Source organism: Balaenoptera physalus, assembly GCF_965194825.1.
Source record: "Balaenoptera physalus genome assembly, chromosome: X".
Taxonomy (NCBI): Eukaryota; Metazoa; Chordata; class Mammalia; order Artiodactyla; family Balaenopteridae; genus Balaenoptera; species Balaenoptera physalus.
This window is the reverse complement of record NC_138903.1, coordinates 32,634,405-32,649,379: the sequence shown is the minus strand read 5'-3', so window position 1 is coordinate 32,649,379 and position 14,975 is coordinate 32,634,405. Positions and strand designations below refer to the sequence as shown.

Genomic DNA, 14,975 nt, shown 5'->3' with positions numbered 1-14,975 from the left:
CTACTATAATCCTAAAGTCAAGAATAATGCAGGATACCTAGTAGGTGCCCAATAAACATTTGTTGAATGATGATGATTGATGGAAATATAAACTGATACAAGTTTTGTGGTGACAATGTGGATATATGTACCAATAATTAAAATGCACATAACCTTTCCTCACCAATTCCAATTCTAAATATCCAAAAGAAACAACAGAACAAGTTCTCAGAAATGAACATGCCAGTTTATTCACTGCACTTTAATTCACTCATTGAATACTTATTGTCCGATGTGTGCCAAAAAATATATTAATGTTACAAATATAATGTTGAACTATATATCATACTGTTTTCCTCCTTTGAATAATAATATGATTGATGGCATACAGATATCTGACTAGATTAAGAAATGACATCTATTCTGGGTTAAAATGTGTGTTAAATTAGTATGTGAAAGATATTTGCCAATATGGCCTTAAAGCATATTGCTTCATAGGAAATTAGGAATAAGATAAGCCAAGAAAAATAATTGACCTTGTTCTAGAAATTCTAAACAAGGTAGTATAAGAAAAAAGTGGTAAAAATTATCATTATTAAAATGGAAGAGACGATAATATTTGCAATCTATTACAGTATTCCTAAAAAAATCTAAAATAAATTGAAGGATAATTAAAAGTAACTGATGCTTAAAGATAAACAGTTTTATATCTCATCAACATAATTTATTTTCAAAATATTGATATGAGAGCATAAAAATAATAAAACCCAATCATTTACACTGCACAAAACAGCATAGAAAAATTACTTCAAAATATTCCAAACTTTTGCTGAGTAGTATAAAATGCTTTAATAACATAAACAGCATATCTTTTTTCTGAATATGAAGCTCAATTTTATACAGAAATCACTTCTCTCTAAATTTTTTATTAATTTAATGCAACACAAACCAAAATTACCATAGAAGTTTTAGCTATAAACTCAAGAAAAAGATTCTAAAGTTCATCAAGAAAAATGGCCAATGATATTTTAAAAGGAAAAGAACAGAGTATAGTTATCCTACCAGAGAATTAAAAGAATTTTAATAGTACCAACCAGGCCAAATTGTTAGCAAATAAATCATTACTTTTGTATGGTGGCTTTTTATGCAATCAAAGAATTTTAAGTGCAATTTAAAATTCACCTTTCACCTCTGAGGTTGGCAGAATATTACATATACATACATATATAATGGATGCAACCTAGTTATACAAAGAAAGGCGACAGTAAGCAACATTTTACACTGTTACTAGTGGCTAATACTACTGGTATAACCTTTTTGAAGAGCAATTCGACAACGCGTATCAATAGCCTAAAATATGTGCATAGAGTTTGACCCAATTATTCTACTTCTAGGATGATATAATGAACACCTATAATGTGAAAACAAACAGTTATTTACAAGGATGTTTCTTACAGAATCATCTATAGAGTCAAAAAATGGAAAAATCTTAAGTGTACAGTAAGAAGGATTAGTTTAATAACTATAACATAGTATAGCCATAAAATATTATCCCTAAGAAATTAAATTGTATTTAGAATACTTAATGACACAAAAAGCAATTGATAACATTTAAATTAATACACTCACCAAAAAAAAAAATGCAGGTTAAAAATGTTCGTAAAGTATTATTTCATTATAATTATAGATAGAGAAATATAAGTATAGAGATAGAAGGAGAAAAAACAAAGATACCCCAAAATACAAACAGAGGTCATTGTTATGTATTAGGATGTATTTATTGTTTATTCTTTCTTTCTGCTCTTCTAAACTTCCCATTTAATTTTGACAGTAGACTTTAATAATCAGGAGGAGAATATCACTGATATGCAAGATTGAAATATAAGATGATGCTGAGAAAACTTGCAAATCGTTAGGATATGCGGGAGTTGACTAGGCTTTGAAAGATATTAAAATACTGTAAAAATTAAAAAGATAAACATCCTCTGAATCTCTTCAAATAACTTGTTAATTATGCTTTTGTCTGAAGTAGAAAGACAAGTCACAGATTGTATTATTCAACAAATAACTGTAATACCTTGACAATATTTCATGCACTACAAAATCCTTTGCTGAAAAGATAAAAGGAAAATGTAAATAATATGTGTAGTTTGATATTATCTGATAGCCCAAATTAGGCAAAAGGAAATTATTCCTAAAATGACTTTCAAAAAAAAAGCAAAGATGTTCTCTCTCTTCTGGATAACCTTGCTAAAGAGTATCTATCTAAATGTCACTGGTTCATGAATGTAGATAATTATTACACACTAAACCTGTAGAAATCAAATATAGTATGGTATACATCTTAATGTTGTATATAAAATTAAAATTTTTCATTTTCTTTAATATCGGAAGAGTAACCTTTGATATTTCATCCACTATGCTTGTCAAAAACTAGAACAGACAAAAGAGTGAACTCTGTAGACAATATCATTCCATGTGAACCATATGTGCACAAAACCCACAAAATACATCCCAACTAATATACTGCACCTAAGAAGGCAAAATTAATCTTTAGCATTTTCTTAAATCTGAATGTGTCCTTAAATTTTCTTGACTTTTTCCTACTGAAAGCTAAATAACAGTTATTATTGTTCCTAAAATAAGATTTTAATCTCAGTAAACTCTGTAGTTTAGTAACATTACTAAAAAATGGATTATTAAAGACGTACTTTGTTAGCATTCAATACACCTTCTTGTTGTGTTTTAATTCCTATCATTTAGTTGATTCTATTCTACACCTACTGGGTACAAGGCATCATGTTAGTTATGCTGGAATATAAAAAATGTTTTGACATAAGAGTCTCATACTCTAATTGCCATTTAGCAGCTTGATTCTTGTTTGGGAGGATGCGGCGACACACCTTTCCATATCATAGGTAGCAAGATGCTCTCTCTTTGGCACTTCTATCGCCTTCAAAGCAAAAGCATATCAGAGACTGCCCCTGAAATTTTGCCAGTGGTATCCCTTCCTCCTTGGCACATTCTAGGAAAGGTTTTTTTCTTTGATTTTCTCTGTTTGTTGTTTTTGTTGGTGTTTTAAAATCACCAAACATCGAGGGACACTACCCAAGAACCAGTGTCATAGCAACCCCTCTTAAATCTTCACAGCATGTCTTTGGTGATTTCAGGTGATGATTCTAAGAACACCAAGCGTACCCCACTCAAATATAAGTAGAAAGCACATGCTGACTCAAATATAAGCGATTTTGGGGTTAGCCTCAACTTTCCTCTTCTTCACAACATGTCATATCTTGAATTTTCTAGAGAGCATAACTGAAACCACAAGACCACGTAGGTTCCGTGTGTGTGCCCTCTGCACCTCTTGAGATACACTGCAAGCATGAAGCCAGACACCTCCAGAGATCATTTTACTGAATTAAAGGGTATACCCAGACATGCTCACAAGTAGAAAAAGACCCACTACAAAAAGAACTTAGGTGATCTTTGATAGCTTCTTAGTTAGGATTATCTTAACTCCACAACTCTCCAGTAATGTGAGTAATAGAAAGCTTAACTTACTTCTTTGGGAGAAAATGCTAGGCTACACTCCAGAGATGTCTCTCTTTCTAACTCCAAGGAATATATGTCAGGAAATGCAGGGTCTGTGAATTCCCCTATAAAACCAGAAAAAGGACACTTTTTAATTTTATTATTTTTAAGCCAGATACATATCTATGATGCTATTGTTAAATGTGGAAATGAAACTTTGAGAAACCTCATCAAAATGTTCACAACAATCAAAAAACAGTTGCTAAAACATCTGTGTGGGGCTGCATAAGGTTGCTAGGCTAAGGAATCACTCTTAATGCCAAGATGCTAATCGGCAAAACTGGTATCCAAAAATGGAACAAACATATATTCAATCAGCAAAACAGAGAGGGTAAACCTATTTTTTAAAATCTCCAAAGTTCAAGAATGATATCACAGTCATATTCAGATGAATATAAAAAGGTATAAAGGTCAAGGTCAAATAATTGACTGAATCTTAGGTCTGAGAAAATTGAGACTCCCTCTCCAGTGAAGATGGAACAGGGAGAACCCAGACCTCCTCTGATGCCTTACGGAATTCACAAAGAAGATAAACACAATTTTGTACAAGAAAACTTTTCAACAAAGTGGTATCACTCCAGATACAAAGGCACTGGGTGGAGATACAGAAACAATTGTCAAATAGTAACACAAACTTCAGGGTCAAAAATTATAAGCACTTAAATAAACTTCTAAAATAAGTTCCTGAAAGATCAAATGTTAGCTACAATAGAACCTCTGCCCTCATCTAAACAATTCTAAAAATCTTTTTTTCTCCCTAAAGTTTTCTGATTAATCCAAGGAACGATAATAATTTCAATTACCCTGTCGCAAAATAAACTTAAATAACTCATTTCATTCTCCTTCACCCTACTCAGTTTCTCTCAGCTTGATGTATGATATAAAAACCTTTAAACAAATGAACAAAAAGGATCCATTAAGTGTTTATTAACACAAACATGTTTGTGGTGTGGGAAAAAATACATATATTATACAGCAAAGAATATCCACCTAGAATGGATATATATCTCGAATACATAAAATATAATAAAAATAGATATTCTTAAATATATTTGAAGTATACATAAACATATAGACTGTGAAATGCAATAATCCAAGACAGCATCAATAAATATTTCTTGAGCACCTATAATGTGCAGAGAACTATATCAGACAACGCTAGCAGAAAACAAAAATTGGAACTATAGTCCTTGACCTCATGGAGCTCACAGTGTAGTAAGGGAGACAAACAAGTACAAAGCTCTTTTTGATACAAGGTACAATTTGGTTAGTGCTATAATAAAACTTATCTAATGTCCGAAAGGAGCAAAGGCAAAAAAATAATTTCAACCGATTGGACAGGGGTACGAATGGGGCTAATGATTTATAGGATGCAGGAGGTTGATGCTAATTTATAAAAGAGGGTGGAATCTCAGGCAGTAGGGACAGAAGAGGAGGAATTAGCCTAGGAGGAGGGAAGCCCAGTGCCAGAGGAAATGTGTAACACAATCTGGTTGCAGTAGAGACAGCTGATGGAGCCTACAATGGGAGAGGTGACTGGAAAGAAAAGGTGGCGTCATAGCTAAATGGATCTCAGTATTTCCTCCCCCTTAAGTCATTCTTGTCCTGAAACAATAATGTGAAAAACCAAGTCTAATTTGTCACAGAAGGACATTTATGTTTTAACATACTCATAATAATAAAATACGTTTTCAGGACATTTTAAGTATAAACTTTACTGCAAATTGTTAATAATTGTTAAGATCAACTTATATACATCCTAGACTGTGTCAGCAGCCTGCTGTTGAGACCCACTGCTACTGGTAACAGGAAACCAGCAAAGCTTTTCAAGCAGAGGGCAGATGGGATAAGATCTTTGCTTGAAGGAGATCACTCTCTGGTATAGGCATATGAGGATAAAGGCTTGGAAGCAGGGAAAGCATTTTAAAAGATGATCCAGTGACCTAGAAGGGAAGCCTGAGCTAGGGCTAAGGCAGAATTGTGGAAAGAAATGCATCTTGCCGAGTAGCTCTGCAGAATAACCAGGAAGAGTCTGTGATCCATTAACAAGGTGCATGAATGCATATGAGGCAGTCAGAGTAAAGTGTTCAGGCAACTAAAGTTTCAACATCCAGATTTTCCAAAAATGAATATAAATCTCATATGGATTTCCAACTGCCTACTGTTATGATTCCTGGGCTATTCCACAGTCCCCTCAAACACAGCATGCTCTCCTAGATCTATTCCTTCCCTCACATTATATCAACTATGAATTGTCCCTCCCATCACCTACCTCTTAGAGTCAAAAACTGGGAGCGATCCAAGACTTCCTCCTCTTCCCTAATACTGATGTCCACTTGGTAACCACATCGAAGCATTTCTAATTTCTCAGCACCTCTGTACTCTCCTCCTTCCCGTCCCTGGTATCAATGTCTGAGCTCAGGCTCTCATCACTTCTCACCTCTATGGCCACCACACCTAACTGATCTCCCTGTCTCCGTTTTTGCCCTTCCCATACCCACCTTTTCCCCCAGCCCATTTTCAACTTTCCTCCAAAAGGAAAATTAGTGAAGGGCAAGCCTACTCACACCATTGCCTGGATATCAATCCTTTAATTGTGCTGCCTAACCTCTAGGATAAATGTCCAGAAAAAACTATTAGTTACCTGGGTCTCACTTGCCCCTCTATACTCTAGACAGTCCAAACTACTTGCCATATTGACTCATTTCTAGGCCTTTACTTGCATTCTTTCATATCCCCTTCTCTGTTTCTCTCCTTATTCTTCTAAATCTAGATTAGGCATCAACTTCTCCAAGAAATCTTTCCTATTGGTGATTCTCAGCTAGTTTCCCTTAGCATATGCTTCCTTAGCACCAGGTACTGACCTGTCTTGTAGCATCCACATGCTATATGGTAATAACCCAATTCTTTGTCTCTCTCTCCTACTGTTATATAGGTGGTCTCCATTTGTCATTTAGATCCAATAGCCATCTTTCTCTGCTCTCCTCTGTCCCGACCTCTACAGACTGATTCATCTAGGTCCCTTGCTCTTCTGTCTCTGATTTGGTTCAACCACAGGGAAATGCCAGTAAGATATCAGAGAGTAGGAGGTATTTATGCCCTCACGTCTCCCCTGCCTTGGCTACAATTCTGGCAAGGACATCATTTTTTTTTTTTTTTTTTTTTTTTACAGTTATAGCTTTTATTAGATGGCCTCTCTTCCAGAGTTTCACCACTCTCAGGGCTTCAATAATATCTTGCCTCCTCTTGCTCCTTCAGGCCTAGAGGTAGAAGCAGCTTCCATCCCTTGTCAGTTTTCTTTTAACCTGGCTCCCAGGTCCATTACATAATTCCTTCATTAAATCATCTTCAGTTAAGTGCTTTGAGTCATTTGTTTACTACTAAGACCCTGACTGATAAACTTACTGTTAACTTTTGGAGAACAAGTAAGATGTCTTATTATCTTTATAGATTCAAAGTCTAGTATCTGGCCTATAATTGGTATTCAACAAGTATGTACTGAAGAAGAAATGACTAAACCAATGGTTGGCAAACATTTTTCTGTACGGGTTTAGATAGTAAATATTTTAGGCTTTGCAAGCCATAAGGTTTCTATCACAACTATTCAACTCTGCCATTATAGCATGAAAGCATACAGAAACAATATACAAACAAATGAGTGTGACTGTGTTCTAATAAAACCTTATTTATAAAAAAACAGGTGTCAGGCCAGATTTGGCCCATAGACCTTAGTTTGCCGACACCTGGAGTAAACAAATGAAATACATTTATAAAAGTGCTTTTTTTCCAACTTAATTTAACATAAAGATACCTAGGGCTTCCCTGGTGGCGCAGTGGTCGAGAATCTGCCTGCCAATGCAGCGGACACGGGTTCGAGCCCTGGTCTGGGAAGATCCCACATGCCGCGGAGCAACTGGGCCCGTGAGCCACAACTACTGAGCCTGCGCGTCTGGAGCCTGTGCTCCGCAACAAGAGAGGCCGCGATAATGAGAGGCCCGCGCACCGCGATGAAGAGTGGCCCCCGCTTGCTGCAACTAGAGAAAGCCCTCGCACAGAAACGAAGACCCAACGCAACCAAAAATAAATAAATTAATTAATTAATTAAAAAAAACAAAAACAAAAAAAAACCCAACAAACTACTGGCTTTGATACAGAAAATAGATTATCCTTAAAAAAAAAAAAAAAAAAAAGATACCTAATATATAGGTAAACACAGAGAACTCTCCAAAACATTTACCTGAAATTCTTAAGCAATTAAAACTAGCAATTAATTTTATTTTAATTTATAGTATATACTTATGTATAACATACTTAACCTACTATATTATATCAATTAATAAGCACAGTTATATGTCATGCATTATCAAAGTCTTCTGATATTAACATACATGTATTTCTAGAAATAGAACCATGATGGTTTATAAGGATATAAGAATATGTACTGAGTCATTAAAAATACTTAAGAATAATTGCCCTTGACTTACAGTATTTGCTTAACATTATTCCTTAGAGCAAACTTAGAACTGTTTTACTTTCACAATAATATCATAATGGTATAAAATATATACCTGATTTGTCTTTAAAATCCATAGAAAAACCTTCAAAGTCTTCCAGATTAAACTCTACTCTGGCACGTGTTATACCTTTGTTTTTTTTACTAAAAATGGAATAATCTGGGTAGCACCAACATAGGTGCCACTGAAACTAAATACATCCTAAAATATAAAAAAAGAAATCATAATTAGAAGGTAGAGTAACAATTTATGAAAATAATGTAAACTAAAAATTACATTGCAAGACAGTAGATCTTAAAAGTCCTCATTATGAGAAAAAAATTTCTAAGTATGTTTGGTGACTGATAACTAGACTTACCGTGGTGAACATTTCACAATATATACAAATATTCAATCATTATATTGTACACCTGAAACTAACAATGTTATATGTCAATTATACCTCAATAAAAAATTATACTCATGTTTATCAAGGACATTGTTACAGTAGTATTCTATACAAATTAGTTACATTTTCCTTCTTCCCCCTCCCTCCTGCATGTAATCAGTTACCAAATCCCATTAATTCTGACACCTTCACCTCTTATCTTTATTGTAATTGTATAAAGTTAGTAACTCATCACTTTTCATTTCATTGCTAGATTTGACTTTCTCCAATTCTCCCTTCCACACCTAAGTCACAATTAAACTAATTAAAAATCTGACCACATCACTTGTTGTCTTAAAATTTGATGATTCTCCTCTACAGGAGATCTACAGGACAATGTCAAGTTTGTTAGCAGGGCTCATAAAGTTCACCATGACCTTCCCCTGCCTCATGTTCCAGCCTCATCTAGCTCCACTCTCACCCCTATGACTTCATATTTCAGCAAGCTGTATGACTTGTCATTTCCAACCAATACCTGACGCTTTTCCCTTCTGTGTCTTTATCAAGGTGTCTCTTCTGTCAGAAGGCCCTTCTCTAACTTGTAATTGCCTGATAAAATACTATGCATCCTTCAAACGCCAGTTGGATAAGCCACAATTAATTACAATATGATCAGGACTACTTCTGTTCCTTATGTTTACTCACATTATGACATCATAAAGTCCACTTATTTGCCTATTTATGTCTCTTCTAGTGGACCTTAAGTCTAATTCATTGTTACATCTCTAGCACCTATCTGACGTCTAGCTTAAATATATAAGAAATGTTTATTGAATGTATCTTAACTTTAGCTTATATGCCAGGCATGTGTACACCACAAAGCTCTGCAGGATTCCTCTTCTGGTAGAGTAACTATATATACTCTACAGTTCCTTAGTAAAAGAATCACATACACCATTAAAAGAGAAAGAGGCAACAGTATCCTAATGCTGAGAAAAACATGGCATTAAGGTCAACTGTCCACTATTTGCTTCACTTAAAATATCAACCCAGTTCTACAGGTGAAATTTGTGAAATCCAAAACAGGTAGTGAAAGTTTGATGCTTCATATGCAAAAACTCACTCCTCTTATCCCATTTCTCGTCTTTCCCATAGGTTCATTTGGATAAAATTTCCTAATTGTTATTAAGACACACAGTCAACGCCACACAGTTATTAGATATATTGCTAACAATATCTGGTAATACTAGAATATTGTTTTTAAAAGGTAACTAGGCAGCAGTGTTTAAAAATCCAACATAATTAAGAAATATTGATAAATACATATTAAAGTCCTATAAATTACTCAGTTGTACCATAACATGCAAAGCCTGCCACAAATATCTTTAGGACTAGGAAATGCAATATTTAAAGTCTCCATCTTTGTCTAACAGTGTTCAAGGAGGAACACCATATCACCTGAAAAAAAGCACTCTGGATACTACAGGAATCACCATTGTCTTAGATAAGCTAGCTTAGTATCCATCAGTCTATCTGGACTTACCATGCCTTCAACACTGAATAAAAGAAAGGTTAGAAAATTGTAACTTAAAGCCTAGATTTGTGGTGATGCCGTTAAAGTGCAGACTAGTGGTAAGGCCCTACCTGAGGCAACCAGCAGCCTTATCAATTTCTACTCAATTTAGTTCAGCACCAGAATGGTACTAGGTACTGGGGATAGAAAAACAAAAGGGCAGATAACCTGAAAATAATATGACAATTGCTACAATGGAGATGTTCCCAGAGTTTAAGATGTTTGTGACATCTAATAAATGTCACAAGAGAGGGGCATATGGGCTTGCTTTGAAGGATCAGGGAAAGTTTCTTTAGGTAGGTAAGACCAGATCTAACTCTGAAAGCCTGGACAGGGAAAAAAAAAAAAAAAAAAAGAAAAGCATGTATGTGCGCTCTATCAACTGTAGAACAAAATTTTATTAGGGTACAGAACAATAATTCAAAAAATAAATTTGATTATAGTTCAGAAAATGTAAATCAAGACCACAGTGAGGTATTTTATACTCAATAGATTGGCAAACATTGTGTCTTATAATACAACTTATGGAGCAACAGAATGTGGATCAATGGAAACTTGAGAAGAAAATATGGAAATAATCTTGTGAAGTCAAATATGTACATAATCTGCATCTCAGCAACTCCATTCCTAAAGAAACTCTTTCATAAGTACCTTAGAAGATATGTACATGAATGTTCATAGCTATAGTATTTGTAATACCAAAAAAACAGACACTAATTGGATGGACAATGGAATGAGTCTACAAATTACAGTATGTCTACATAATGGACTATTAAGCAGCAGGGAAAATGAATAACATACAGCTACACATAACCTAGATGAAGTTTAAAAACATAATATTCAATTAAAAGTAACCCACCAAAGATAATATATCTTTGTTATAAAGCTCAGAAATGAACAAACTAAACTAAATAAGGAACCGTTAAGGAATTCATACATATGTGGTAACCTAATTAGAAAAAGTAAAGGGAGAACAATGACAAAATTCAGGAAAGTAGTTATCTCTTAAGAGGGGTAGGATCATGATGAAGCCTACAGATAATTTAACGGTACTGGTACTGTTCTGCTACTTCAGTTCAGTGGTGAATTCTTAAACCTTCATTAATTGGCTTAACACTCTGCTTCATCACTTATATTTATATTACATATATTAATTTCTATGTGACAAATTACTACATGATAAAAATTTTTTAACCTAAATGGGTTGACTAGGGACATATAAATAAAAATCACCACACTCATAAATTGATTATACAAATAGGTAACATACTCACCGGATTGATTTCGACATCAGCAATCTCAACAGATCCACCCAACCTAAGGTCTATGTCTTCTGCATGGCGAATAGCAATCTATTTAAGAAAAACATAAAACTCTGTAGAAACCACACTAAAATATACTCATGTACTGCTGAAGTATTACCTGGCATTTATATAACATTTTATAATTTAAATAATCATAACTTATTATAAATGTCACAAGATTTATTCTGGCAGTTATCATCTCATTTCTTGTGATGTAGAATTGATATTCCTAAAGGAGTGAATTTTCAACTCTTAAAAACTTCCATCACAAAGGGGACCAGCTGACAGCTTGTGAATTTGACTGAAGAGTTCTACCCATTTGCCTTGACATTATTGCTTCAAACTCTGTGTGAGCCTTTTGTATTTACCTAATTCCAAAGGAATATTCAAAATTAAAACAAGCAAGAAACTGAGTGCATAGAAAGATACTAATATCCAAAACAACCATAATTCTAATGAGAGCAGCTAAAAATTGCTGAGTAAATGGGCCAAGTATACTGCTAAATACATTATCTCCTTTTTAATCTTCAGTATTCTGTTAATACTCTAATTTCCAAGTGAGGAAAACTGGGGCTTGAGGTCACAAAACTTGAAAGCAGCAGTGGCTAAACTTGAACCAAGAACCGCCTGAGCACTCAATTTCTTCCAAGAAATTTAAGACAGGGAAATAAGAATTTAGTCCTATAACTCCTACAAAATAAGAACTATAGATTACATGAACGTATAATTGTCTAATCAAAATCTCAGAAGCACAAAAATATCATTCCCTGAAAGCCCTACCTGTATAAGAATAGGTTAGCAGTCAACTTCGAGATTTAAATCTAAATGTATATTAAAGAAAGATATATGAGTGTATTTCACTCTTTCGATAGAATCAGTGACATTGTTTATAGGTAAAGAAACCACAAAATACCATTTTTTCAGAATTATTAAGGAAAGTGAGTGCCATCTAGACAATCTTATTAACCGAATTGCTTAATTCATACTACTATATGATTTCTATATTTCATTTACAGAATATATAGTACCTAAAATACTTGACTAAAATCAGAAGAAGCATAACTCAATGCTTCAGAAGTAATTACAAATCAATATATGCTTCACTGATGAACACCGTATGTAAGTCTCAACACCCCCATGGCTGCCTTTTACTCACTTCTCCTTTCGTGGGTAACTGAAGATTCCAGGCTGCCATAACCCATTTACTACCCTCACCAACTGCTCACTTGACCTTTTCATCTCCTGAGACTTAATCTGTACCCTGGACAATATCACCCGTCACAAATCCATGGCCTCAGAAACCATACATTCATCCATCCCTCTCTTTCTCACAACTCTCTCTCATCCCTGCTTTCTCACCCATTTTCAGAGACAAGGGTTCCACGATGTCACATGTGTGATGTTTTCCTGATCAGCCCCAATTTACCTGTCTCCATTTTCTCCTTTATTCAACAAAGTTTATCATTCCAACTTCTCATCAATATATTCGATCCACTTATACTCATCTTGATTTTCACAGGGGTAACAGAAATAACCTCTATCATCTCTAAGATTAATCGTTAGCCTTCAGACCAACATGTATAAGCAATGGCCTCTTTACTAGACATCTCTACATAGGGATGCAAAAGGTGCCTCAAACTCATGATTTCCCTCTAAAATCTGCTACTCATCCTCTAATCTTTCTTTGAATGTTGTTACCACCTGTCTCACACCTGACTTACCTGTTTTATTTATATGTGAGTCCTTTCAACCATCAAACCCTAAATATTCATCTCCTAAATTTGACTAGAATTTGTCTAGAATCCTCCCTCCTGAGAACACAATCTTCTCCTGCCTGGACATCATCAGCAGACTAATAACTCTGCACTGGTCCCAGTTTAACACTGCTCTATAACCAAAGTGATGTCTGAAAAATGCAAATCTGATTGTGAAACTCTCCATGCTTAAAAACTCCAAGCTCTTAAGATGAAATTTTGACTTCCTAAGTTGTTGCTAAGGACCTATATGACTAAAATTTATACAGGTCTCTAAATACATCTTTCCCCACTATCATCCATTCAATCTATAACCAAGTTATGTTAAACTAAGTTTTTCATATCTGCCTTGTAGCTCTCTCTCTCCTCCCATGCCCGAACACATTCAATTTTGTCTTCCTTGAATACTCTTTCCTCCTCTCCTCCCTCACCCCACTACTATCCCTTTCCTCTGGCTGATTCTCAACTCTGGTGTCTTTTAGATGTATCTTCCCCTAGGAAACTGCCCCTGACCATTTAAGCATGGGTTGCAAACCTCTCCCATGTACGCCCTCAGCCTACTGTATTTCTCCATCACAGTACTTATTACACTATCTTTTAATTTTGAGTTGTTTGCATCCCCCATCATATTGTACACTCTTAGAGACCAAGGACCCTAGTTATCTTGTTCAATTTTGCATTCCTAGCAACTGCAGCAGAGCCTAACACATAATAATGTGCCCAGTAAGTACGCATGGAATGGATGAATAAAGGAATCTCATTATAGTACACTGTTAAAAAGGTAAGCTTTGTAAAAACAGCATGGTTCTCTAAAATACAGTGGAAACTAATCTCAGTAAAACCTATATTTTAGTGGCTATGTTTTTTATTTATTCCAAAATAATATACAAAAATTCTGCCCAAATATCAGACTGTATACCACAATATACATTTTATAAATATCTTTCAATATATACTTTTTTTTTTTTGTAATTTATTTATTTTATTTATTTATTTTTGGCTGTGCTGGGTCTTCATTGCTGCGCACGGGCTTTCTCTAGCTGTGGCGAGCTGGGGCTACTCTTCGTTGTGGTGCACGGGCTTCTCATCGCAGTGGCCTCTCTTGTTGTGGGGCAGGGGCTCTAGGTGCATGGGCTTCAGTAGTTGTGGCGCGCGGGGTCTAGAGCGCAGGCTCAGTAGCTGTGGCGCACGGGCTTAGTTGCTCTGAGGCTTGTGGGATCTTCCCGGACCAGGGCTCGAACCCGTGTCCCCTGCATTGGCAGGCGGATTCGTAACCACTGCGTCACCAGGGAAGCCCCCTATACTTCTTTATAAAAGTAAGATATAATTATTAGGTTGTTTATTTGGGGGCCAGGCAAATTGGTGTTTATTATATTAAGCTAAATGTTATTTAAGAACTAATGGTTATGGGAAATTGAAGGATAAAATGGAGGATACGTCTTAAGCCGTTCATTTTGATCTGATGATAGTGCACATATTACTTTTTTAATGTGAGTGAATGCACACAGTTGATCATCAAATTGAAGATTAAGAGCATTCCATTCCATGAGTTTATAATAAGTAAAATTTACTACAGACTGGTCTTACATGTTTTATTTATTCTGTTTAATGAACACTTAGAGAAGTCCCTAAAATCAAGGTAATATCTTTTCATTTACATAATTCCCAGAACATAAAATAGTAAAACGTTTTATGTGTGCTATACAGATATTAACCTCATATACAATTTGCCTATAATTCCTATAGTCATTAAAGCTATTTAAAATTAGCATTCCAAAACTGATTATTTTTTCCTTAGGTATCTAATTAACACCATGGAAAAAACAATCCTTTGCCCTGTGACTAGTGAGGGCTTGTCACAAGTTAGAGATGCCAAATATTCCAAGTTCATGT

The 14,975-nt window shown here is 35.0% G+C and overlaps 1 protein-coding gene across 1 annotated transcript in view; it reads right to left on the bottom strand.

The window, feature by feature from the left end:
• The window catches only part of CFAP47 (cilia and flagella associated protein 47), a 421,910-nt gene that overhangs the window by 348,609 nt on the left and 58,326 nt on the right, over positions 1-14,975 (bottom strand). Inside the window, 4 exon segments of the mRNA XM_082446774.1 lie at positions 3,541-3,635; positions 8,139-8,223; positions 8,226-8,285; positions 11,299-11,376. Coding sequence (XP_082302900.1) covers positions 3,541-3,635; positions 8,139-8,223; positions 8,226-8,285; positions 11,299-11,376 — 318 coding nt within the window.